The sequence below is a fragment of the Rhinopithecus bieti genome, unplaced genomic scaffold, assembly GCF_001698545.2.
Source record: "Rhinopithecus bieti isolate Rb0 unplaced genomic scaffold, ASM169854v2 scaffold_21201, whole genome shotgun sequence".
In the NCBI taxonomy this organism is placed as follows: Eukaryota; Metazoa; Chordata; class Mammalia; order Primates; family Cercopithecidae; genus Rhinopithecus; species Rhinopithecus bieti.
In genome coordinates this window covers 1,108,330-1,135,114 of record NW_016810610.1, presented here as the reverse complement: position 1 = coordinate 1,135,114, position 26,785 = coordinate 1,108,330, and the positions used below count along the sequence as shown (strand labels likewise).

General features: G+C 46.6%; 1 protein-coding gene across 6 annotated transcripts in view; it reads left to right on the top strand.

The window, feature by feature from the left end:
- Positions 1-26,785, top strand: part of VWA2 (von Willebrand factor A domain containing 2) — a 59,268-nt gene that overhangs the window by 11,629 nt on the left and 20,854 nt on the right. For 3 of the 6 annotated variants that reach the window (XM_017892494.1, XM_017892495.1, XM_017892496.1), the window contains 6 exons: positions 1,101-1,162; positions 6,910-6,984; positions 8,176-8,309; positions 14,474-14,583; positions 25,053-25,247; positions 26,110-26,243. In XM_017892494.1, coding sequence (XP_017747983.1) covers positions 1,111-1,162; positions 6,910-6,984; positions 8,176-8,309; positions 14,474-14,583; positions 25,053-25,247; positions 26,110-26,243 — 700 coding nt within the window. In that variant the 5' untranslated portion in view covers positions 1,101-1,110. Of the gene's footprint in view, positions 1-1,100; positions 1,163-6,909; positions 6,985-8,025; positions 8,045-8,175; positions 8,310-13,701; positions 13,755-14,473; positions 14,584-25,052; positions 25,248-26,109; positions 26,244-26,785 lie in introns of those variants that run through there. The other 3 variants (XM_017892497.1, XM_017892498.1, XM_017892499.1) reach the window with 3 other exon arrangements.

The window sequence follows — 26,785 nt, the reverse complement described above, 5'->3', positions numbered from 1 at the left end:
AAAAAAAAAAAAAAAAAAAAAAAAAAAAAAAAAAAAAAAAAAAAACGGAGCTGGATGTATCTTGAGGTCCAAACATCATAGGTTCACGATGGAGGCAGGGATCCAATGGGACTTTTAAAACTATAAGACAGCTTAGCCACATCGGGGCCCTTCTCTTCACTTTGTAAGGGAGGAACCGCAGCCTCTCTTAAGGTCACAGGGCACCAGGATGAGGACTAGGGTCCCTGGGTTCATGTAGGCTCTCTGCCACCACGGGGCAGGTGTGGCTGCTGCCTGGGTGGTGAAGTGTTTTTTTAAAAAACTTCTTAAAAAATCATTTTTCCTGGCCAGGTGTGGTGGGGTGTACCTGTAGTCCCAGCTACTCGGGAGCCTGAGGCACAAAAATCATGTTAAGTCCTAGAGGCGGAGTTTGCAGTGAGCCAAGATCACGCTGCTGCATTCCAGCTAGGGCTACAGAGTGAGACTCCATCTCAAAATAAAAAAATAAAATAAAATAAAAAATTTCCTCCTCCTTCAGCCAGATTATGATTTATAAATAATTTAGATGATTAGTGATGACTAGTGGATAATTTAGATAGTGCAGGCTTTCTTCAGATGTTGTCTTATCTAGGGAAAGGTTTGTTAACCGCATTAGAAGGTTTCAGAAGATGAGGACATTGAAAATCAGATCTTCAGCCTGTTGAATTCTAACTCCTCATCAAGAAATGGAGACCCTGAGAAAGGAGTGACTTTGCCCAGGGTCACATGGCTAGTCAGGACCCAGGCAGAGCCAACACCCCGGGCCTCTTAACTCCGGGGAGAGCAGGAGAGCACACCTTCCCAGGACGTGTGGAGGGTGGGGTGCATTTGGGGGTGGATGAGAGAGGTATCCTGGGGAAGATGTTAGATTGGTGTCTAAAACGAAAGTAATTATAGTAAAGTCTTCCATGACTTTTTGGGAATTGGGGACTTTTCCAGGCCACTGTAGTTATTGTGCTGAGGGCCTCTGGGGACATATCTGTGACCTGGAAAAGGCTGAGTTGGCATCTTGTTTGGCAGTGTGACTTGGGGCGTTCACAGAACTAATTGCTGATTCTTTCCTTCTTTTCCCGTCTCTGTAGTTATATCAACATGCCCCCTTTCCTGTTGCTGGAAACCGTCTGTATTTTCCTGTTTTCCAGAGGTAAGATTGGTGGTGGGGAAGTACTGAGGTGTTGGGTGGAGGGGTTTCTTGCTTCAAATCCTGTTGATTTTCAATTCTAAAGGTCTCTTGAATCCACCTGCATCTCCCCTCTGTGGCTACCTCCCTAGTCTAAGCCATGTCATCTCATGTTTGGATCACTGCAGAAGCCTCCTGCTGGTCTCCCTGGGTCCCCTGGTCCTCCTCCAAACCATTCTCCATGCAGTGGCTATTTCTTTTTTTATGTTTAAGTTCCAGGGTATATGTGCAGGATGTGCAGGTTCATTACATAGGTAAACGTGTGCTATGGTGTGTGCCATGATGGTTTGCTGCACCTCTCAACCCATCACTTAGGTATTGAGCCCAGCGTGCATTAGCTATTTATCCTGATGTTCTCCCTTTCCCCACCCCACCCCTCAACAGGCCCCAGTGTGTGTTATTTCCCTCCCCATGTCCATGTGTTCTCATTGTTCAGCTTCCACTTATTTTATTTATTTATTTGAGATGGAATCTCACTCTGTCACCCAGGCTGGAGTGCAATGACACGATCTCTGCTCACTGCAACTTCTGCCTCCCGGGTTCAAGCGATTCTCCTGCTTCAGCCTCAGCCTCAGCCTTCTGGGTAGCTGAGATTAGAGGCACGTACCACCACACCCGGCTAATTTTTATATTTTTATATTTTTAGTAGAGATGGGGTTTCACTATATTGGTCAGGCTGGTCTTGAACTCCTGACCTCAGGTGATCTGGCCGCCTTGGCCTCCCAACGTGCTGGGATTACAGGCGTGAGTTGCCGCACCCGGCCCTCAGCTCTTACTTACAAGTGAGAACATGCAGTGTTTGGTTTTCTGTTCCTGCATCAGTTTGCTGAGGAGAATGCCTTCTGGCCCCATCCATGTCCCTGCAAAGGACATGATTTCGTTCCTTTTTATGGCTGCGTAGTATTCCATGGTGTGTATGTACCACACTTTCTCTGTCCAGTCTATCATTGATTGGGTTGATTCCATATCTTCACAGCGGCCATTTCAAAATGCAAATCGAATCATGTCTGGACCCCTCTTCACCCCCAACTAAAACTTTTCAGTGACGTTCTGTGGCTTTTTTTTTTTTTTTTTTTTTAGTTTTGTTTGTTTGTTTTTGAGACAGAGTCTCGCTCTGTCGCCCAGGCTGGAGTGTAGTGGTGCGATTTCGGCTCACTGCAAGCTCTGCCTCCAAGTTCATGCCATTCTCCTGCCTCCTTCTCCTGAGTAGCTGGGACTACAGGCGCCCGCCACCATGCCTGGTTAATTTTTTTGTATTTTTAGTAGAGACAGGGTTTCACTGTGTTAGCCAGGATGGTCTTGAACTTCTGACCTCGTGATCCACCCGCCTCAGCCTCCCAAAGTGCTGGGATTACAGGCGTGAGCCACCACGCCCAGCCAACTTTCTGTGGCTCCTAAGAGGCTTTGTCTCATCTTACCCCTGGCCATCGTGAGTCCCCTCTGTGCCCTTTGCACAGCAGCCCACTCTCCTTCCAGTCCTGCCCTGCATCCTTGCTCCCTGCCACCAAAAAGATTCTGAATTATGTTGCCTCTCTGCTTGGATCACCCCCTCGCCCAAACACTGCCACCCTGGCAAACTCCTCCCCATCCTTTGGTCCCAGCACAATTCCCCTGGGACCTCTAGATCATGTCTCATCCCCTCTTCAAACCCCTTGTAGCCCCTGCTCTGTAGCACTTAACACAGATACGAGTTTTGTGTGCATTTTTTAAAATGACGTCTTTTCCATAAGACGTAAGCTCCTCAAGGAAAGAGACTGCACATTCTTTAACATTCTTTATTCACCACTGTATTATTTCAGGGCCTGCACTGGGCAGGGCTCACAGTTTATGATCCAGAAATAGATTAATGAATAAATAATGGAGCAAATTCACTTTCTTTTTACTTCCCACTTTGTCCCTTTCAAGTTCTAGCCTCTTTGAAATATGAGAAGGTAGGAAGGAATTAATGTGTCTGCAGATTGTTGTCTTATAAGTAAGAACAGGTGGACTGGGCGGCCAAGCTGTCCCAGCCTCGTGAGGCTCGGGGTCCTCTTCTGTAAAGCCAAGGGGTTGCACAGTGGCCTCTGGGATTCTTTTTTGCAATTCCTCCTTGGTCTGTGTTTCCATGAGTAGATAGTTAGATAGATATTTGTTCTCTGCTGAATTGGCTACTGTTAACACCTGCCTGTTTCCTGGAACCTCGCGGGGATCAGAAAGGCTGGTGGCTCCAGCCTGGCTGCCCAGCCCAGCTGTTTCCCTCTGTCTCTAAGCCAGGTCGGGTGGATGGAAAGTGTGACACAGCAGCTTCATGGCCAAGGGGCTGGGGAGTGGTGAGATGTGTTTGGGGCCAGGGCCTGAATGAAGTCTCTGCATTCTCGGGCACAGTCCAGGTTCTGTTCCAGCTTGTCATGGACCTTTGCCTTCTGTGGCCCTGTCCAGCCTCCCGATCGCAATCACGTACACTTGATCTCATCATCCTTGGGTTGTACAGATGAGGCAGGGGAGGCCCAGAGAGGCCCTGTGACTTGCCCAAGGTCACACAGCTATGTAGCAAAGTTGGGACTAACACCCAGTTCTCCCTACTCCTGGGCTGGCCGTACCACTCGGCTTCTCTGGAAAGATAAGAATGTACAAAAGTTCTCTCTAAGACTTGGCTGTCATATCTGTAAAGTGAAAGAGTTTGACTAGATTAGTGATTCTCAACCCTGCCAGCTCAATAGTGTCACCCATCCTGCAGATTGACGTTCCGGAGTCCAGGCAGCTGGTCTTCAGGGGGGCTGCTGCCTTGGTTGGAAAAAGCAGCAGCAATCACACATGAAGCAGCTGCCTGTTCAGGGGGAGCCTCTGCAGTTCTGAGGACATTTCACAGGGAGCATTGGGGATGTCACCCGGGCTCAAGGTGGGCTCACCTGAAGCCTGCCACCTGCCATGACAGCTGAGCACAGGGCACAGAGGCATAGTTAGCTGAGTGACATCTTTAGTGAGTGGTCTCTGCTCACAGAGCTCCCCTACTTTCCCATCCTGGGCAGATGGCTGGCCTGCCTTCAGCTGGAGAATTTGCTGGTAACATATTTAAAAAGAAACTGTATTTTTCTGTTCTTTGTGGGGTCTTGAGGATTCCTCAGCTACTGGGCCCTTTGCCAGGAGAATAATTCACAGACTCAGTTCAGGAAAGCTTAGGGCCTGTGTGTTGTATGCAGAGGGCTGGACGAGGCTCTGTGGAGGACTGGGTGGAAATGTCCCTGCCGTCGGGGAGCTTCCAGGCAGCCAGGCGAGGGGCTCGTGGGAACAGCACCACATTATGGGGTGGGCTGCAGTGGGCCCAGGAGTTGGCATGGTTGTGATCTCTGAATGCAGTGAGCAGAAAGCCTGTAATTCTTTTTTTTTTTTTTATTTTTTTGAGATGGGGTCTTGCTCTGTTACCCAGGCTAGAGTGCAGTGGCATACTCTTGGCTCACTGCAGCCTCTGCCTCCCAGGTTCAAGTGATTCAACTGCCTCAGCCTCCCAAGTAGCTGGGATTACAGGTGCCTGCCACCACACCCAGCTATTTTTTGTATTTTTAGTAGAGCTGAGGTTTCACCCTGTTGGCCAGGCTGGTCTTGAACCCCTGACCTCAGGTGATCCACCTGCCTCGGCCTCCCAAAGTGCTGGGATTACAGGCCTGAGCCACCCCGCCAGCCTGTTTTGTTTTGTTTTGATGCTGCCCCTGCCTCTGTCCCAATAGCTGCCATTTTTTTTAATGCAGGTGGATTTTCTTTTCTTTAATTATGTCTACTGTCTTTCTTTCTAGTCTAAGTCTTGTTTCTGTCTCTGGTGGCAAAACAGCAGCAGCAGACTGTGCCAGATCTAATGAGAGAGATTTGTCTGGCAGCTTTTGGCTGTGGACCTGACTGCTGGTTCAGCACATTGACTTAGAATCTCCATGAGTAGAGATTGAGGGGAGGAGGGAGTATTAGGTGAGCAGGAACTGTCTGCTCAAAGATATGGTATGGAGAAAGACTAGTTTAGTTTGCATGGGGGACTAGTGAACAGGAAGGAGCTGGGAAAGACAGAGCTGGAACCAGCCAAGAGGGTGCTGAGTTAGCAGGTTGACCAATAATGTGGGTCATTGCTGTCACTCCCCCAGACTGAAACCCTCTTTTGGAGTCTCTCTTGTCATCACTTTCCTGGCAGGTGCAAACCTTAAGACCAGGTGCCCTGTACTGTGTGATTCCTCCTGTCCTCCCTGCTGTTTCTCCTTCACCTCTCTTCACAGCAGTCCCCATGCTCGTCTGCCACTCAGGTTCAAACAGTTCTCCTGCCTCAGCCTCCCAAGTAGATGGAACTATAAGTGCCCGCCAACACACCTGGCTAATTTTTATATTTTTAGTAGAGATGGGGTTTCACCATGTTGGCCAAGCTGGTCTTGAACTCCTGACCTCAGGTGATGGGCCCACCTTGGCCTCCCAAAGTGCTGGGATTACAGGCGTGAGCCACCACACCCGGCCTGCTCGTGTTCCTTCCTCTGCCCTACTTCGGTGACCTGGCTGCTCCTAGGCTCTGCCCCTCTAGCTTTGTTTCTTCTGTGTTTAGTCGCTGCACATTGACATTTACAAAGCATCTGAGTGTACTTCTCTTCTGCCACTAGACACCTACCAGCTGCAGTTGCGGAGAGGATTTTGGTCTTTCCAAACGTCCCTTCTGGGGACCCCTTATTGTCTTCAGGACTTCCATCGTGGGTGGCTCACTGTTCAGCAATCCTGTGACCTCCTTGGGGTCTTACCCCTGCCTTCCAATTTCCCCTCCCCCCTCCCCTCCCCTCTTTGCTCCCCTCTTTGTCACAGAGTCTCGCTGTGTCACCTAGGCAGGAATGCAGTGGCTCAATCTCCGCTCACTGCAACGTCTGCCTCCCAGGTTCAAGCAGTTCTCCCTCAGCCTCCAGAGAAGCTGGGACTACAGGTGCACACCACCATGCCCAGCTAATTTCTGTATTTTTATTTTTTAATTTGTTTTTTAAATTTATTTATTTATTTATTTATTTATTTATTTATTTATTTATTTTGAGATGGAGCCTCACTCTTGTCGCCCAGGCTGGAGTGCAGTGGCGTGATCTCGGCTCACTGCAAGCTCCGCCTCCCGGGTTCACACCATTCTCCTGCCTCAGCCCTCCGAGTAACTGGGACTACAGGCGCCCACGACCATGCCTGGCTAATTTTTTGTATTTTTGGTAGAGACGGGGTTTCACCATGTTAGCCAGGATGATCTCGATCTCTTGACCTCATGATCCACCCACTTCGGCCTCCCAAAGTGCTGGAATTATAGGCATGAGCCACTGCACCTGGCCATGAAGATTAATCTTTAAGGCAGTGAGATGTATTTCCTGAGGGGCCTGGCAGGGGTAGTGAGGGAGCTTCCAAGGATGTGCCTAGAGGTAGCAGGAGACTGTGGTTATTGCACCTGACCAGGGGCAAGTTTTCAGAATCACAGGCTCTCTAGAGCCCCACTATGTGTTATTTTTATTCTTTCTCTTAAAACTACCCACATTTAAATACAAAGATACCTCACAGAAGTGATGTAATTGGGGGGTTTCTTTATGTTATCCATCTGGTAATTTTTGAGATGCAAGAATCATCACTCCCCCACATTCTAGGTTTCCCTGCTGTTACCTGTTCAGTCCGGTCACTTACTGTGGAGATTGAGCCTCCTCCCCTCTCAGCATTTTAATGGTTGCTTCTGGTGTTTTCTCTCCTAGTGCCCCCATCTCTCCCTCTCCAGGAAGTCCATGTAAGCAGAGAAACCATTGGGAAGATTTCAGTTGCCAGCAAAAGTAAGCCCAGGTTCTTCTTGACCCTCTGGATGCCCATTCAGACCTCTGCATGAGGGACTGGAGGAGAACCGTGTTCTCCCAGAGAATTTCTGCCCCTTTCCTATCTTTCTTTCATGCTGTGGCCAGTCATTGCCCCCAAACAGCGACCTGACCAAGTTACTTGGTTTAAAAACAAACAAAAGTGGGTGCCTGTAATCCCAGCTACTCAGGAGGCTGCGACAGGAGAGTTGCTTGAACCCACGAGGCGGAGGTTGCAGTGAACTGAGATTGTGCCATTGCACTCCAGCCTGGGCAACAAGAGGGAAACTCTATCTCAAAAACAAACAAAATAGCTCAGTAAACCTTTTTTTGTTTTGTTTTAAAGACAGGGTCTTGCTCTTGTTGCCCAGGATCTGCTGTGCAATGGCACAATCTCAGCTCACTGTAACCTCGACCTCCTGGGCTCAAGCGATCCTCCTGCCTCAGCTTCCCAAGTAGCTGGGACCATAGGCATGCATCATGCCCAGCTAATTTTTGTGTTTTTAGTAGAGACGGGGTTTCGTCATGTTACCAGGCTGATCTTGAACTTCTGAACTCAAGCAATCTGCCCACCTTGGCCTCCCAAAGTACTGAGATTCCAGGTGTGAGCCACCATGCCCAGCCTTAGTAAATCTTTATTATTGAATTACTTGGCCTGTGCCTCAAGGTTTTCTGTTATCTGCTCACCAGGTGATGGAGTGACTACCTGCCATGCCCATCTCCCACCATATTCCTTCCTTTTCCACCTTAATCAGTATCCCTCCACATGACTGCTGTTACTGCTACTGAACTCTTGGGTAATATGGCCTCACATATCGGGGTGCCCGTGTCCACACTAGATTGTGGCCCTCCAAGGCCTGGGACCAAGCCTTTTCAGTGCTGCTCACTGGCCCAGGAGACCCCCTCATAGAGCTTAATTGGCATTGTTGAACTAGGTTCTTCCATTATTATAACACAAAGGCTTTCATGTAAGGGCCCATTTGTGGGCATCACACCCGTGGTGCCTGTGCTTCCTGCTTCAGAGGAGGGCCGCCTTCTGCAGGTTAGTTCTCTCCTTTCATGCTAAGAGGGGCAGCAGCCTGGCCCATCACAAGGCTGTTTATGCCTTCACTCTGCTTCGGAAGTGAGACCCACTTGCTACCGGTTGTCACCTGTCTGTCCCGCTCTCCCTAGTGATGTGGTGCTCCGCTGCAGTGGACATCCTGTTTCTGTTAGATGGGTCTAACAGCGTCGGGAAAGGGAGCTTTGAAAGGTCCAAGCACTTTGCCATCACAGTCTGTGACGCTCTGGACATCAGCACCGAGAGGGTGAGTGCAAGTCTTTGTAGATGTTTGTGTTAGGGCGTCTTCTGTGATAAGGGACAGAAACCTGGTCTCAAGCAGAGGAGGCATCTACTGGCTTGTGGAGCTGGGAAGACCAAGGGGCTGAATCCTGGTTCCTGGCATGTTGGGGTCCCAGGGCTGAGTTGAGGCTATAAGGCATCTTTCTCTCTCTCTCTCTTTTTTTTTCCTTCTCTCAATTTTATTTTCTTTTGGTTAACTTCCTTCCCAGACAGGTTTTCCAGACATAGCCAAGTTGTCCTGCATTGTTCCTCAAGCTAGTGACCCCAGTAAAAATTAAGGGGACTTTCTTCTCTATAGAGCTGGTCAGAGCCCCAGGGAGGGCTCTGATTGGGCAGGCCTAGGTCACATGATAATCCACTGACCAATCACAGCAGTCAGAGGGAAGAGAGTTTCTGGCCAGACCTCAGTCAAAAGCTCTGCCATGTTTTGGGGGTAGGGAGTGGATTTGACTTTCTTCTAGAAAGAGAGATTGGGTTGTGTTTGCAGAACAGTGGGAAAGGGAAAGCATGCTAAGCAGACTAAAGCTGTTACTACCTCAGCAGACTGAACATGAAGCACAGCTCCTACCCTCTCTTGCACTTGAGAGAAACTACTCCTGCTTAAGTGGATCCAGACAGTATCCTCATTTCTTATTCTTCAAATAGTAGGTCTTAAATGTAGCAGAGTGTGGTAGCTGTGGTGGCTCTCATTTCTAAAAGGGTTTTTTTTTTTTTTTTTTTTTTTTTAAACAACAGAAAAATGGGCAAGGAACACAGACAATTCCCAGAAAATGAAACACGCAAGGCCTTTAGGCATACGAAAAGAAACCCAACCTCACTCACTCAGAGGGTCAGCAAACCGTCTGCCTAACATACAGTTTTTCACTTACTGGGTTAGCAAAAAAAATCCTGAATTTGGTGACATGCTTCACTGGCAAATCTTGAAAGCAACTGGTGTTCTCATACACTGCTGGTAGAGTGTGAAATGGTGCAGCCTCCCGGGGGGGGGAGTCGAATAGTATTCATCCCAGTTACAAAGGCTTGGATCCTTTAACCCAGCAATTCAACATCAAGGAATTTATTCTACAATACACACGCCCATGCAAAATAGTACCCATACAGAGTTATTCATTGCAGCATTATATGTATAAACTGTAAAAGATTTCAGGCAATCCAGACGTACATTGAGGGGGACAGATAAATCCATTATGATGCATTCGTATATTGAAATACTAGCCAGCTCCAGAGAGTGAGTGAGGAAGCTCTCTGATATGGGAAAACACCAGAACAAGCGAAGTGTCAAAGTAAGGTGCAAATGCTGTGTATGTTACTTTCTATGTAAAAGATAAGGGGGGATGAATGAAAATCTATCTTTATATTTTCCTGTATCTGTTTATACTCTGGATGGTTTATTAAGAGGCTGAGAACAGTGGTTTTCGTTAAGGGGGAGGTTGGGAAGTGAGTTGACAGAGCACAAGGCCAGAGGGAGACTCATCAATACAGACTCATCAATACAGTCTTAAATATTTTCTGGATTTTGAATCATGTGAACCTACTCAAAAGTCAACTTAAAAATTAAGAGAGGCCGGGCACGGTGGGTCACGCCCCCAGCACTTTGGGAGGCCGAGGCAGGCGGATCACGAGGTCAGGAGATCGAGACCATCCTGGCTAACATGGTGAAACCCTGTCTCTACTAAAAACACAAAAAATTAGCCGGACATGGTGGCACGTGCCTGTAGTCCCAGCTACTTGAGAGGCTGAGGCAGGAAAATCGCTTGAACCCAGGAGGCAGAGCTTGCAGTGAGCTGAGATCGCACCACTGCACTCCAGCCTGGGTGACAGAGTGAAACTCCATCTCAAAAAAAAAAAAAAGATTGAGAGGATGTAGCCTGGAAAAGCTGTCATTACTTGGATGAGAGACCAGTTGTATACAGGTTGAGGAAGGAAGTGGTTTTCCAAGATAAAATTCCTAGATTAATCCTAGTAAAACCTCTAGGATTTAGGAGAATACATGGCTTTTAATGAGGGCCAGATTTTCTGCAGAATGGTGTGTCGTTTTATTAGCTGGAGCACACTCCCTGGACCTTAGTCCGTCTTGTGCCTGAGGACTCCATAGCAGCTTCATTCAATCTAAGCACAAGCAGCCCAGAAGTTTTCTAACCATGATGTTAAACCAGCATAGACCCTGAAAGGGCCGGGCCAAAAAGTGCCATTTCCCCACCACCCTCTGCACAGGACCCTGTTTTAAAAGAGTTCCTTATAAAGTGTCACTAGTTAGTCGGGGAGGAATAACATAAAGAGAAGTAGCATGAAGAGTTAAACACTGTTGACCTTGGCATTGATGTAGTGTGTCCTGAAATGAGTAGCCTGGAGACCCTGGGGTTGGCTAGTTGGAAATGTAGGGTCCTATGGATTCTTAGCGTGTGTTTCACAGATGAGGGAACAGACTCAGAGAGGCTAAGTGACTGTCACACAGCAACCTCAGGAGAGAGCTAAGTGTGGAAGAACTGGGACTCGACTCTCAGCCCAGGACTTGCTCCATTAGTCCATTTGTCTTAGCCCTCAAAATTCACACCTTGCTATCACACAGCAAATGGCCAACAGTGTGGCAGTCTGTGTGTGTGTGTGTGTGTGTGGGAGTGGTGTAAGAAAACCATGACAAGAAATTTCCTGGCTGATGCTATTGGGAGCAGATCCCAGAGTTCGGGGAATTTAATCTGGGCGTTGCTGGACCACATCTAGAAAGTGTCATTGGGTTCTGGGGGCTGATTTCTTGGTTAGACATGGGCCAGTCAGTGCCCATGAGGGAGCCAGGACAGCTAGAGGCCTGGAAACCTCTATGAATGAGGGAACCTGAGGATCATTTTCATGTGAAAGAGAGCAGACAATGGCTCTGTTTTTTAAGGGTAGAATCTGGGTGTTCAGGGAGTTAGATTCAGGCTTAACCTGAGAAAAGCTTTCTCGCAGCAAGACTTGAGAAGCAGAGGAATTGAGTGTTTACTTGGGTGAGTGAATTAGTGTCTTGACCCCCAAGGTCAGGTAGACCCCTTGGCATGCTGCAGAAGGGTTTTTGAATGAGGGCGATTTAAGATGGTTTAGTCTGACTTGTGGCTTCAGGCTTTATGTTTTTGCTGCTGCTTTTTTTTTTTTTTTTTTTTTTTTTTTTTTTTTTTTTGTATTCTCTTTTTGTTATCTCCGTGTACAAGGGATTTCATTTGTGCCATGTTTTACTTGCTTTAACTTTAGTTTTCAAGAAGAAATGTCAAGTAGCTGTAAATTAAGACTTTTATGGATGCTGTGTTGTTAAGGTGGATTTAAGGTGTTTGAAGTCTTCCTCTTAACACTTAAAAGCTGAGAGGTTCACTTCCTGGCTCTAATGTAGTGACTGGGGCAGAGTGATTATGGCTGGTAAGATAGCTGGGCGGGCCTGTTTCTGAGCGTACAGTAAACTGAAGATAAAAGGCAACTATTTTGTTCCCAAACCACCAATTAAACAAAATGCTTTAACTACTGGCTTAAGCTGCTTCCTTCTTGTTTTGAAGTTATATTTCTTCCTGTTTAACTCAAGTAAACATACCCAGCTGTTGGTCTCAGGGGAGGTTATTTTTTCAACTAAGTAATTCATTCACATGGGTTCAATAAAAAGATGTACAGTGAAAAGTCTCCCTTTCACCCACACATTTTCCATTTGGCCTGTCCCTCAACTTGTGTTCTTGAGTCTCTTCCAGAATCACTTTGTGCAAATACAGGCAATATGAATAAATATTCTTCTTTCTCCCTTATTACACAAAGGGTAGCCTACCACACATTGTTCTCTCATGCCTTTTTTCTCCTCACATTTTCTTGGAAATCTTTTCATATCTGTATACAGGTATAATTTTTTTTTACAGGTCATTAAAATGTTTCATCATAAGGATTTATCAAGGTCTAATTAACCCCTATTGATGGATATTTGCTGTTACAAATATACTGTGATCTTGTAAATAACATCATTTCACACGTACAAGTAGGATACATTTCCAGTAGCCCTATGCATTTTTTTAATTTTCTTTTTTTAAATTTTCAATAAATATTAAAAAATTGCCCTCCATGGATGCTGTACCAATTTACATTTCTACAAGCAATGTTTGAGAATGCTCGTTTCACCCTGGAAACATTGTATATGGTTTTTTGCTAAATGGATGGGGAAAAATGCTGTTTCATTATGGTGAGGCCAGATATCTTTCCATTAAAGAGTTATTTGTATTTCCTGTTCTGTGATCTCTGTTCAAATCCTTTGCCCATTTTCTGTTGGATTGTTGGTCTTTTGTAGGTTGATTCTCATTTTTTTATATATTGAGGAAGCTAACCCTTTAACATGAATTGCACATAATTTTTCCATTTTGTCTTTATTTTTTTATTCTGTTAAGGTATGTTTCATCCCGCAGAAGTTGTTTTTTCTTTCGTGCAGTCACATTTATCAGTCTTTCCTTTATGGCTTCTGGCTTTTAAGTAATAGAAAGTAAGGTCTTTTTACACATTGAAATTTTAGAAATTCTCCTGAGGTTTTCTAGAAATTTCATGTTTAGATTTTTCACCCCAAAATCTTGAATTCATTTGCAGTTTATCCTTTATTTTTTGTAGATTGCTCTTCAGTTGTCCCAATATCATTGACTGACTAGATCATCTTTTCCCCCTGGTTTGAGATGCCCCTTTTTAATCACACACTAACTTCAAGGAAAACCTAGGAAGTGCTCCTTCCCAGAAGCTTCTTCCCGGGATCACCTACCGGTCTGTCTGCCTGTGTCCGTCTCCCCCATGTGCCCACTAAAGACTGAGATTTCATTCTGCTTGAGGTGCCGAAGAGCTCCTGCCCAGAGCACCCTGCCTGCAAAAGGGAACCCCACCCAGCTGATCCGGAGCAGATGCCGCTGGCCTGGTGTGGCAGGGCGTTTCCATCACTCCCAAGTCCCAGGCCTGTCAAGGGAACGGCAGTGAGGGAATTCAAGTGAGGAGCAGAGGGCAGCATCATTGCTTAAACATGACTCACTTGGCCCATTTGCACTCTTGGCCAGAACTAGGGTTAGTTTTGGGAATAGTAACAGAGAATGTTGTTTCTCCAGGGGTTTTGGAGAACCAATGATTAGGTGCAGGCCTTGGGCCCTCGGGAGGAAACCTGAATGTTTGTAGCCTTCTCTGCTCAAGACATGCTAGTGCTTTAAGGATGCAGAGAGCAACTTTACTCAGTTTCCTTTCTCCAGTTTTGCAAGGCATTGGATCTCCTATGGCCTCCTCAATTAGGACACAAAATCTATGTGGATTCACCAGTGTTCTCCTTCATTACAGAAGAACTTCAGCCCCAATGCTGGTCATCTCAGTTGTGGATGCTGATTGTCCTCCAAGTCTGACTGTGGTCTAGAGACCTGGACTTTCTCTAGCTTGGCAGGATCAGGTCTGGCGGGGCTGACCACCCAGTGAAGGACTGGGTTGTGGGGTGGCTGTGCTTAGTCATGAGTTATCAATGATGGTGGCTGTGGTTAGCTTCTGCAGCAGCCCCAGTTGGGTCAGTAAGTGTTGTGCTGCTGGCCTGTGCTGGCTGCTGAGAAGGCAGGAGTTATAACTGGGCCTTAGGGAAGACCATAGGCACAAAGTCCAATGGCCTGGCTGCCTTTCTTACTAGTCTTGGGCAAGTAAGCATTTGCCTTGGGCCAGACATATATATTCTCCACACTGGGATTTCTCCACCCATAATGTGGGTGTTAATAGTGACTCTGTGGATTAAATGAGATAGTGCATGAAACTGCTCAGGATAGCACTGGAAGCTGGGAGGCAGTTGGTAAAAGTGAGCAGAGACCCTGCCCTTAAGATGCACAAGCTCAGCTGAGAACGCTGCCAGAACGTTCAGCTGCCTAGCAGAAGGTCAATCAAGAAGCTTGAATTGGGGTCGTCAGTGCAGAACACAAACAGATTTGGCTGGTTTTTTTTTTCCAGGTTCTCCAAATGGGTCTTTGGAACCTCCTCCTAGGGAGACAGGAGAAAGCTCTGGCACTGGTGTTTGTTGAGTGGGTGGGAGGCAGGGTTGTTAACCTTTCTTGCCCCTTCTTTCCTCTTAGGAATGTTTTTGACTTGACCCCAGTCTCGGGGCCCTGAGCCCACTGTCTCCTACTGCAGGTCAGAGTGGGAGCGTTCCAGTTCAGTTCCACTCCTCATCTGGAATTCCCCTTGGATTCATTTTCAACCCAACAGGAAGTGAAGGCAAAAATCAAGAGGATGGTTTTCAAGTAGGTATGATCAGATACTGCTGTGGTTAGGGTGATGCCAGCTGCTCTTAAAATTGCTCCATTGAAGGGTTTGGTCCTGCTCTGGGCTCACAGAGAGGACTGTGGGCTGCTTTCAGGAGCCCAGCTGGGCACAGTTGGTCACACGAATTCCATTCTCAAGGCTGCCCCTCCTTATTGCATGATAATGTCCCAGGTAGGAATTTAAATGCAAGTAAAAAAATTGGCTGCTGTGATGTATAGTTGTCAATTACCTGGGAGAAAGTGCTATTGAAGGTCACGAATGGGGTTAAGAGCCTGGAGGAATAGGAGGAACACTGAGTCTTAACCCCATTTCTGTCTCTTGTGACCACTGCAGCTTGGACAGTTCACCACACTTCTCTGAGCCTCATTTTTGTGGTCTAAAAAGAGTAAGTGCCCCTCTGTTATTGAGAGTGCTTTAAAAATTATGACTGTCTGGTTATGTGCTCATACATATACACACCTTATGTGTTAGTCTGTTCTTGCATTGCTATGAAGAAATACCTGAGGTTGGGTAAATTATGAAGAAAACTTTTATTGGCTCATGGTTGTGCAGGCTGTACAGGAAACATAATGCCAACATATCCTGGTAAGGGCCTCAGGAAGCTTCCAATCATGGTGGAAGGCAAAGGGGGAGCAGGTGCATCACATGGCGGGAGCAGGAGCAAGAGAGAGGAGGAGGTGGCACACATTTTAAAACAACCCGATCTTATGTGAATTCACTCATCACCAAGGGGATGGTGCTAAGCCATTCATGAGGGATCCGCCCCCATGATCCAGACACCTTCTACCAGGCCCCACCTCCAACACTGCATTACAGTTCAACATGAGATCTGGAGGCAACAAACATCCAAACAATATCACCCTCTAAATATATATATATAGTGATATGTTTACTTACATTATAAGTTAGCTGATGTGTGCATCTGAATATGATATGTGTATATGCTCATATGTTTTTATACACATATTTTATGTATATTTTACATACATATAATCTATACGCATGTGATACATAGATATATACATATATACATATGCACATATTTACACGTACATGTATATACATACACAAATATAATGTTCTTCACAAGCACTCACAGAATAATGACTTTGACTTGCCCCTTGCCATTCTGGTCTCTGGATCCACGCTGGGCTCCTGTTGCCACTTGTCCTAGTGTCCACTGAAGTCCCCCGAAGTCCATGGTCAGAGCCGTTTTTGGCTGTCTCCTCCCATTGCAAAGGCTCTGAGCTCTGAGGGCCTTTTTCCAGTTGCAAGCCTCTGTAGTTCTGTCGCTGCTCTCAGGAAACCTGAGGCCCCACAGTGGGTACATCAGGGACTCTGGGAGCCCTGCAGACCTCAAGAAAGTCCGAGTAACCCTCACTGACTTTTATCTTGGACTATCTATCCCAGCCCTTGAACAGATTAAGGGGCAAGTCATCATGCAAGAAAGTACAAAAGGAAAGAGCTCATTAATATGTGTTTACAAAATACATTAGTGCACATTGGGCTTTTCTTCCCCTGGAGGCTTGTGCCCTTGGGGCCTCCAAGAATTGGCTTCTTGCAGAGAATAGTCTTAGCCTTGCTCCGTATCTTTGACAAAGACACACAGTGCCGGGGCTTCCTCCCAGGTTTGTGGAATCACTCTCTGCTCTTGGTATATTTAGGAATCTGCACTTGGTTTTTGAAGCACAGTCTCACTCTGTTGCCTAGGCTGCAGTGCAGTGGTGCTATATTGGCTCACTGCAACCTCCACCTCCCAGGCTCAAGCCATCCTCCCACCTCAGCCTCCCAAGTAGCTGGGACTGCAGGCATGCGCCACCACACTGGGCTAATTTTTCTATTTTTGTAGAGATGGGGTTTCGCCATGTTGCCCAGGCTGGTCTTGAACTGCTGAGCTCAAGCAATCCACCTCCCTTGCCCTCCTAAAGTGCTGGGATTACAGGTGTGAGCCACTGTGTCCAGCCAGGAATCTGCACTTTTTTTTTTTTTTGAGACGGAGTCTTGCTCTGTTGCCCAGGCTGGAGTGCAGTGGCGTGATCTTGGCTCACTGCAAGCTCCACCTCTCGGGTTCACACCATTCTCCTGCCTCAGCCGCCCAAGTAGCTGGGACACAGGCACCTGCCACCATGCCCGGCTAATTTTTTGTATTTTTTAGTAGGGATGGGGTTTCACTGTGTTAGCCAGGATGGTCTTGATCTCCTGACCTCGTGATCTGCCCGCCTCAGCTTCCCAAAGTGCTGGGATTACAGGTGTGAGCCACCACGCCCGGCCGAATCTGCACTTTTAAAAGGCCTCTCCCCACCCTGCGCTGTGATTGTTATACACACTAATTTTTTAAAAACAGCTTTATGGAGATATATTTTATAGCCATAAAGTTAACACATTTAATGTGAAATTCAGTGGTTTTGAGTATATTTACAGAGTTAAGCAACTTTTACTCTAATCAAGTTTTGAACATTTTTATCACCTCACAAAGAAACCTTGTAAGTAGACATTTTTCCAAAGAATATAGACAGATGGCCAATAAGTACACAAAAAGATTGTCAACATCATTAACTATTAAGGAAATGCAGATCAGAACCTCAGTGAGCTACCATGTCATAGCCACTACGGTGGCTCAAAGACTGACAAAAACAAGTGTTGGTAAAGCTGTGGATAAAGTAGAGCCCTCATCCATTGCTTCTGGGTTTGTAAATGGTGCGTGCCACATTGGAAAAAAGTTTGGCAGTTCTCAAAATGTTAAACATAGATTTAGCGTATGAGCCAGCAATTCCACTTCAGGAGAATTAAAAACATGTGCACACAAAAACAGTTGTATGCTAATGTTCATACCAGTGCTATTTATAGCAGCTCCAAAACGGAAACAATACAAAATCCTCAACTAATGCATGTACAAACAAAATGTGGCATATCCAAATAATGGAATACTACTCAACTGTAAGAATGAATGAAGTACTGATTCATGGTCCAGCATGGAGAAATCTTAACATTAGGTTAAGTGAAAGAACATTAGGTTAAGTGAAAGAAGCCAGGCATAATAGGTCACATACTATATGATTCCACTTTTTTTTTTTTTTTGAGATGGCATCTCCTTCTGTCACCCTGGTGGGAGTGCGGTGGCGTGATCTCAGCTCACTGCAACCTCCGCCTCCTGGGTTCGAGCGATTCTCCTACCTTAGCCTCCTGAGTAGCTGGGACTTTAGGCACCCACCACCACGCCTGGCAAATTTTTGTATTTTTAGTAGAGACGCGGTTTTGCCATGTTGGCCAGGCTGGTCTCGAACTCCTGACCTCAGGTGATTCACCTGCCTCAGCCTCCCAAAGTGCTAGGATTAGAGGCGTGAGCCACCACGCCTGGCCATGATTCTACTTTTTATGAAGCGTCTAGAATAGGCAAATCCATGAAGATAAAAAGTGGATTGGTCATTGCCAGGGGCTGACGGGAATGAGGAACAGCTGCTAATGGGTATAGGGCTTCTTTTGGGGGTAAAGAATATGTTTTGGACTTAGTGGTGATGATTGCACAGCTTTGTGAATATACTAAATATCACTGAATTGTACACTTTAAAAGTGTGAATTTTGTGTTATATAAGTTATATCAATAAAGTAGTTACAAAAATTTACCCATTATATGCAGTATGCATTTTCAGAGGAAAAGGACTGTTGGTATAAGTTTAAGGCTAAAAGTCAAAGACCATTTGAGTGACTTTGACTCAAAAAATTCAGCTCTGCTCTTGTCTGAAAAACTAATTGAATCTCAAAGAATCGGTACAAAAGGAGCAAGGAGCGTTAGAGATCATCTAGTATGTTTTCCATCGCTTATTTTACAGAGGAGGAAGAAACAGGTGCCCTGGCCAGGATCAGTGGGTTACACTGCCAATCCAGTAGGCCCCACCCAGCTGTCCTTTCCCACCTCTTATCATGCTCCCTCTCCCATACCCCCCAGATGATTAGTTGAGCTGCTTTTCAGCTGTGTTGAGGTCATAACTAAGGGCTTGAGAGCATTATTTATAACATGAAATGCAGAGACACACTAAGATTGAGGGCATTGAGGGTGGAGAATGAAGACTTCTTATGTGTCTGAACAAGGTCAGCTCTTCTGGGGCTGTGTATGGTTAGCACTTATGTTTCCTAGGACAACTGTAAGTGACAACAAACAAGGAAAGGAGGCGCTGACTTTTGGCCCCAGTTGTGGGGTTACTGAGGACACTAAAAATGAAGACAGGCTGTTATGAATCAGAACGGAGGAACATGGGCCAAATGAGAGTGATGACCTTCCCGGGGCACTTTATTCTTTTTCTACAGTGAAGTTTTGTTTTAAATTTTAAACTTTTGTAGGTACGTAGTAGGTGTATATACTTATGGGGTATACGAGGTGTTTTGGAACAGGCATGCAATGAGTAATCATCACATCAGGGAGAATGGGGTATCCATCCCCTCGAGTGACAGTGAAATGTTAAATGCTTGACTGATTAGGACAGCTCGACCCAAACCCAGGACACTTGTCTTTCCAGACCAACGCAATCCCCCAAAAGTATGTTTTGAGGTAGTTAAGAAACCACTCTGACAGCCACCTTACTGCTACTTTGCAAGAAGTTTAAAAAACATCGCAGTCAAACCTTCCAACATTGCATCCCACGATAACATAAAATCAAGATAAGACCTGGCTGCTGATTGGTTCCTGAATGCACAGAGCTTCTGGCCTGCTGGCTGCCCAGCCTTGCTCATTTCATTAATGTCATAGTAACACAACCCTGTGTTTACTGTGACTGAATTTTTTGGACTCCCTCCATAGCTTTGTCTCTGCTTTACCTTAGCACAAAACTGTTGATGGCCTTCCCTGGCCTCTTTCAAACCACGTTAACGTTGAAATGTGGCTTTTAGGTTAGTTAGAATTACAAAGCATTTTGTCCTCTGTTTTTCCTTAATATTATTTGGTATGTGCTATTACATAAAGCTGTATTATTTTTCATGTTGATCCTTTTTAATGATTATTTAATAATCCAAGTTCAGCTATCACAATATATTTAATCTCCTAAAAGGTAACATTTAGGTTGATTCCAGAATTTTTGTCTGTTGTTGAGAAAAAAAGATGTAATTAACATCACTGTACCTACAGTGGGGTTTCTTTTCTTTCTTTTCGTTTTGAGACGGAGTTTTGCGCTTTCACCCTGGCTGGAGTGCAGTGACGCGATTTCGGCTCACTGCAACCTCCGCCTCCCGGGTTCAAGTGATTCTCCTGCCTCAGACTCTCCTGAGTAGCTGGGATTACAGGCACCCGCCACCACACCCGGCTAATTTTTGTATTTTTAGTAGAGATGGGGTTTCACCATCTTGACCAGGCTGGTCTTGAACTCCTGATCTCCAGTGATCCACCCGCTTCGGCCTCCCAAAGTGCTGGGATTACAGTAGTGAGCCACCGCACAAGCTGGGTTTTTATGAATTATTATTATTGTTAAGACAGGGTCTTTCTCTGTCACCCAGACTGGAATGCAGTGGGGGTGATATCAGCTCACTGCAACCTCCGCCTACCTGGTTCAAGCGATTCTCCTGCCTCAGCCTCCTGATAGCTGGATTACAGGCCCCTGCCACCATACCTGGCTAATTTTTTTTTTTTTTTTTTTTTTTTTATTTTAGTAGAGATGAGGTTTCACCATGTTGGCCAGGATGGTCTCTAACTCCTGACCTCAGGTGATCCGCCCACCTTGGCCTCCCAAAATGCTGAGATGACAGGCATGAGCCACAGTGCCTGGCCTCTTATGAATTATTTTTCATAGTCTGTTTTGTGGCCTGCTGACATCAGAATGACTTGCAGGTAGGTGAGGGAGGGAGGGAGTGCTGGTTTGAAATCTAGATTCTCAGGTCAGGTTGCAGACCCACCAATTTGGACTGTCAGGGAATAGGACCTGAAAATCCACATCATTAAGTCTCCTGAGAGATTTTTATGAACACTAGAATTTGAGACTAGACTCAAAAGATAAACTTCTTACAGTAGGCCGCTGTGGGTTCATTTTGGTAACAGCCACCCACTAGGTCCTCAGAGGTGCTGGACCCAGCATTTCATCCTCTAACAATACTGTTTCTTTCCATTTTAACATGGAAGGAAACTGGGACTCAGGTCAAGTAACTTTTCCAAGTTTACCTACTAAGATATTGCAGAACTAAGACTTGAGCCCCTCCACCTCTGGAACTCATGTTCTTAATTACTTGTCTGCACTGATAGCAAAATGTTTTGATTCTAGCCCTCCCACCGCCCCTCTCCAAAAGTTCATGCATGGCAGTCATAACCCCCAAGACAGTAGCTGATCTGTGAACTTTCAACTTGTAACCTAGTTTAGTCCAATTTGAGAGAGATTAGAAAAATCCTGGTGAGACTCTGGCCTCAGAGCCCCCCTGTCTGGGTTCAGGTCCTGCCTTCACCACTCATGAGTGACATAACCTTAGTTTACACCCTTCTCTGGACTCCTATTCCAGAGAGCTGTGGTGAGAATTATGTGAGAATATGCTTAAGCGTATGTAGATAAACATAGGTTGAGCACAGCGTTTGGCACTTGCTAAGTGGCCAGGAACTATTAGCAGTTATTACCACTATTCGCTGAGTGGGGTCTCCTCGTTGGTTAAATGTGAAAGTAGACCCTGAGCTCAGAACAGACTCTCAGGCAGAAATGCTCCCTGGAGTAGGCGGAGAGATTTCTTCTCACATCTCAGAGGTCCAGCCATGAGGAATCTCACCTTACCTTGGTCGCAAGCCAGCAGACAGGGTTCTTGTGGGAAAGCCTTCACAGGGGTGCTGAGGTAGAGAGGGTGACAGCGTCGGTATCACTGTGCTGAGCAATGTGAAGGCCTGTGCAGTGGGCAGCCTGGGCTCTCATGTCCCTGAAATTTAATTTCTCTGTAACCACAGGCTGGTAGTTGTGAAGAGGGAAGCCCAGACCCACTAGAAAATCTGAATGGGCCAGGTGTGGTGGTTCACGCCTGTAATCCCAGCACTCTGGGAGGCCAGGGCAGGTGGATCACCTGAGGTCAGGAGTTCGAGACCAGCCTGGCCAACATGGTGAAACCCTGTCTCTACTAAAAATACAAAGATTAGCAGGGCATGGTGGTGAGTGCCTGTAGTCGCAGCTACTCGGGGGAGGCTGAGGCAGGAGAATCGCTTAAACCCAGGAGATAGAGGTTGCAGTGAGCTGAGAGTACACCACGGCACTCCAGCCTGGGTGACAGAGTGAGACTCCGTCTCAAAAAATAAGAAAACAAAATCTGGATGGAACCCAAGCCTTCCCCTGAAGGTGGTAGATGGAAAGGAAAACCAGTTTAACTCTGAAGGGGCCCAAGGGCAGACCCCTGTGAGAAACAGAACAGAGTGTGGGGAACAAGTACTTTTTCTTTTCATTCCTAAAGCTGTGAGCCTGTAGGAGTGGTAATGATCAGATGGACCACACAGGAGGGAAGGCTTTGGGGAGAGAAGGCAAGGACCCTGGCTGAGAACCTCAGAATCCAAGAACATAGCCAGGAGGTCATAGGGCTCACTGGCCAGTGGGTAGAGGTGCAGGTTGCTTCAAAGCCACCGAAGCACCTTGGCTTTTGATGAGAAGAAAGTTTTGTGAGCATTTAGGCAGGACAGTTTAGAACAGGGGATGGCAAACTTTTTCAGTAAAAGCTTGTATAGTAAATAATTGTATGTATTTTCAGGCCAATGCTCTTTGTGTAGACAGTACATAAATCAGTGGGTATGGCTGTTTTCCAATAAAACTTTATAAAAATGGACAGCAGGCCAGATTGAGCTGACTCCTGGCGAGGAAAGAGCATCAACTTCAAAATCAACCAGACTGGGCTAAAACTCCAATTCCGACCTCCACTAGCCAGATGAGAGTCACGTGCCTTCACGAGTATGTAACTATCTGTTGAAGAACTTGGGCTTTGGAAGTGGAGGGCCCTGGGTTCAAGTCCTGCCTTCACCACTCATGAGTAGCATAACCTTAGTTTAGACCCTTCTCTGGACTCCCCTATTCTAGAGAGCTGTGGCGAGAATTACATGATAATATGCTAAGCATATATAGATAAACATGGGTTGAGCACAGTGTCTGGCACATGCTAAATGCCCGGGAAATATTAGCAGTTACCACTGTTCTCTGGAGTTTCCTCGTTTGTTAAGTGTTTAGTACTTTTTACCACGGATGTAAGGATTACATTCAGTAACAGGTGTGTGTGTGAAGTGTCTGACATAAAGTAAAATGTCAGCACTAATATTATCCTTTAGAAATGGAAGCCATTCTGCTCTCAGGAGCCTTGGAAGAACACTCTTTTTAAATATAAGAGCCCTTTGGTGAAGGAAACTGGATTAGTGGGAATCAGAATTGGGTTGGTGCTCTTTGGTATCTAATGTGTGATCCAGCAGGGTGTGAGAGGAGTTAGGGGCGCTTGGGAGTCAGTGGCGTGGGTGCAGTCTTCCTCTTCGAAGATTCACCTGTGTTGGTATGCTCTGTTTTTCTTTCATAAGCCCATTGCCCAAGCCAAGCTCTGCTCACTAGCTCCAGAACACAGGTTGTATTGCTCACCTGTGTCTTTGCTTTAACCCCTTCCTGTAATCAGGATCCAGTAATCCTGTAACCCCTTCCTTTCCTCATCAGCAGGTTCACCAAGACCCCATTTAAAAGCTCTTTCCCCTCTGAAGTCTGTTCCCCGACAGCTGCACCCCACAATGAATCTGCTCCTCCGAATTCCTATTATTTGCATCCTTGCATTCCTGTTTACTTGCTGTCTTGTAGCATTCCTGTTTACTCGCTGTCTTGTAGATCCTGTATCTTCAACTAGACCGGGAGTTCTTTAAGGGGCGGGATCGTGGTTATACTTCCTGGTATCCATTTCACTATCTTCCCTCTAGTGGATCCACAGTAAATACTCATGGGTTGAAAACAAGTAAGTGAATTTTTAACCGATGCAAATGTCAATATATATATTGTAGGCAAGATTGTTAATTTTAGGAGTTGCCAGCTCTTGTTGACATTTTTTAACTTTATGGAGCACCGCAAAGAAAACTGCCCTTTAAGAGCTTGCTTATGTTAGAAAGCAATAAAAGTGAAGAATATTCTAGGCCTGGTCTATAAATCCTTCCCAAGCACGATTTTCACGCTCTTTGCCTGTCTTCCTGCTGAATGGAGAGCATTTTGAAGACTGAGGGGAAGGTGGAACCACAACATGAAAGGAGCCTGGATTCCTGAGTAGCTGCTTGGAGGGGAGCCAACCAGGAGAGATGCCTGGGCAGGAGGACTCATGTCAGACTTGCATGAAAAACCACACACACACACACACACACACACACACACACACACACACACAGAGCAGGCAATGCCCATGCCTCTTGTCAGTTGGATGTTTTCACATTAGAAGAATGACCATAGTTAGGGTTGAATTAAAGGTAGGCATTGCCTTAATTTATGGTTGGTACAATCTGAGTGTAAATGTGTCCCCCATCTAGAGTCTGTGGTTAGTCACTATTTCAGAATAATGCTCCCATACGGTTTTTTCTGTGTGTACAGTTGATAACCACAGTAATTCCATCAGCCTCACATTGTTGATCATGTTTGGATGGGCTACAAACCACTGAATAGTTTGGCTGCAACAGGGACTGACTCACAATTCAGTAACCTAAAATCCATTGTAGTGAGTCATTACTTTCTGCCCAGCTGACACTCAAGCTGGCAGTCCTGTCTCTGACAGGACACTTACAGGAGTCTCCTAATTTGGGATTTAGCAGAGATACTGCTCTGGGATTCCAGGACTGGTCAACAGTTCCTATAACTGAGCTGTGAGGATGAGAGCGTCTCAAGCCATGGCAAATAGAGCACCACTGGCATCCCGATGAGATGGGACCCCTGTAACCTGCCCTGATCTGGAGGTGGTCAGACAGCTCAGCCTTCCAGCTCCCAACCCTGAATTTGGACATGGCCCACAAAGGCCTGGATCACAGAAAAGACTCTCATCACACCTTTGCCTTGAAGCCCTGTCCTTCACTCTTATGGATCCTTCCTCACACAGTTTTCCCAAGCTCAGTTATCTGCTTTCCCAACCCAAGATGTTGAGCTGTAACAAGGAGATGATGATGCAGGGATGAGGAGATGGGAGGCAGGTGTCAGACAAATGACAAGAGCTGTCGGCCCAGAGTCATCACTCAGGGAGGAGAAAATAAACACACCCAACACACGAAGAATGACATTATTACAGAATACAACAGAGACTTGCAGGGTGAATCTCAAGTGCATGGAAAAAGTAATTTCGGTCCATTGTTGTTGTGGTTTAGATGGTAGAACTATCACTTTGAGCCTCTGCTAGGAGAAGGTGACCTTTTGCTAATAATGGAAGAGCCCATCAATTTCAGGCTCTCATCCCAACTTCACCTCTTTGCATCACTCACTTTGCTTCTTTCTTTTTTCCTTCTGGGTGTACACAGAGGAGGGCGCACGGAGACGGGACTTGCTCTGAAATACCTTCTGAACAGAGGGTTCCCTGGAGGCAGAAATGCCTCTGTGCCCCAGATCCTTGTCATTGTCACTGATGGGAAGTCCCAGGGACATGTGGCACTGCCAGCCAAGCAGCTGAAGGAAAAGGGTGTCACTGTGTTTGCTGTGGGGGTCAGGTTTCCCAGGTAAGAGCCTCGGTCACCCTGGAACAAGCCCTCAGGTGGTCAGCCTGGGGATCGTGTCATGGCCATGGGAAGGGAGGGGACGGGAAGAGCTGTCCGGGTCCTTCCCGGGATCTGTCTTTTCCTCACTTTGCCATTTTGGCTCCAGGGCACAGGAAGCTTCAATCTTTGGGAGCCTAAGCATTTGCATTGACTTTGGTTTTGTTTGAACACTTGGTTGTAAGTGCCAGAAATTCTGCTGAAATTTATTTGGGCAAAAATGGAAATTCATGGAGTCATCTCATTCACTGGGTGGGATGGGGGTCCCTCGGGGTGGGCAGGAGCCAGGGACTTCAGTGTGATCCAGATTCTTCCACACATCTCTGCTGTTCTCTGCCTGTTGCCTCCTCTCTTACGCTGACTTTCTTAGGAAGCTGGAACTGGAGCTGCGGATGGCGCCCAGCTCACGTCTTCAGAGCTCCTCCCTGGAGAGAAAAGACCCCTTTCCACAGTTTAACAATCCAAGAAAATACTCTAATCAACCTGAGGCAGAGCCCACTCTTGGGGCCAGGGGAGGGGGAGGCTGGCTGGCCACTCCCCTTTACCCCATTTGTCTAGCTGCTGGGCAAATAGGCTTTCCTAGAAGAGAGGAGGCTACAGATCCATTCTGTTACCAGCTATGCTTGCTTGTTCTTTACTTGCTGTCACCTAGAACCACTTTCTTTCATTTCCTTTCTGGTTAACTGTTTTCCTCACCAGCTATGGGTCTGACAAAACCAGACACTAAATCTGTGCTGCCATCCACAAGGAACCCATGGCCTAGGAGATGAGTGGGCAGGAGAAGGGTGGGTACAGGGCCACAAACTGTCACAACCCCTTGGCACAGGTGGGAGGAGCTGCATGCCCTGGCCAGCGAGCCGAGAGAGCAGCATGTGCTGTTGGCTGAGCAGGTGGAGGACGCCACCAACGGCCTCTTCAGCACCCTCAGCAACTCTGCCATCTGCTCCAGCACCACGCCAGGTAAGACCTTCCAGCCTGGAGGGAGTGGAAGTGCCATGTGGGGTCGGGGAGGGCCCCCTGAGGCAAGAGGTCAGGACCCAGGAGCCTCCCAGGGAGGGAGGGCAGGCAAGAGAAAGACCGGCAGCCTCCACCCTGGGCACTCTGCTGTCTCCCTGTGCCCTGCCCTGTGGGTTTCCCAGCTAGGAGCCCCGAGCTTGTCTTCACGGAGGTAGAGAGGCCCAGGGCTTGAGACTCAGACGTAGTAGGTTCCCTGTCCCCTGCTCAAGAGACAGAGCCAAGTCTCCTCCCCCTGCCTTGGTCCACACAGAGGAGCACAAGGAGGCTTTCTGCTTGGTGCAAGATCCCTGCATTCTTTTATTTTTTTATTATACTTTAAGTTCTAGGGTACATGTGCATAACGTGCAGGTTTGTTACATATGTATACTTGTGCCATGTTGGTGTGCTGCACCCATCAACTCGTCAGCACCCATCAAGTCATCATTTATATCAGGTATAACTCCCAATGCAATCCCTCCCCCCTCCCCCCTCCCCATGATAGGCCC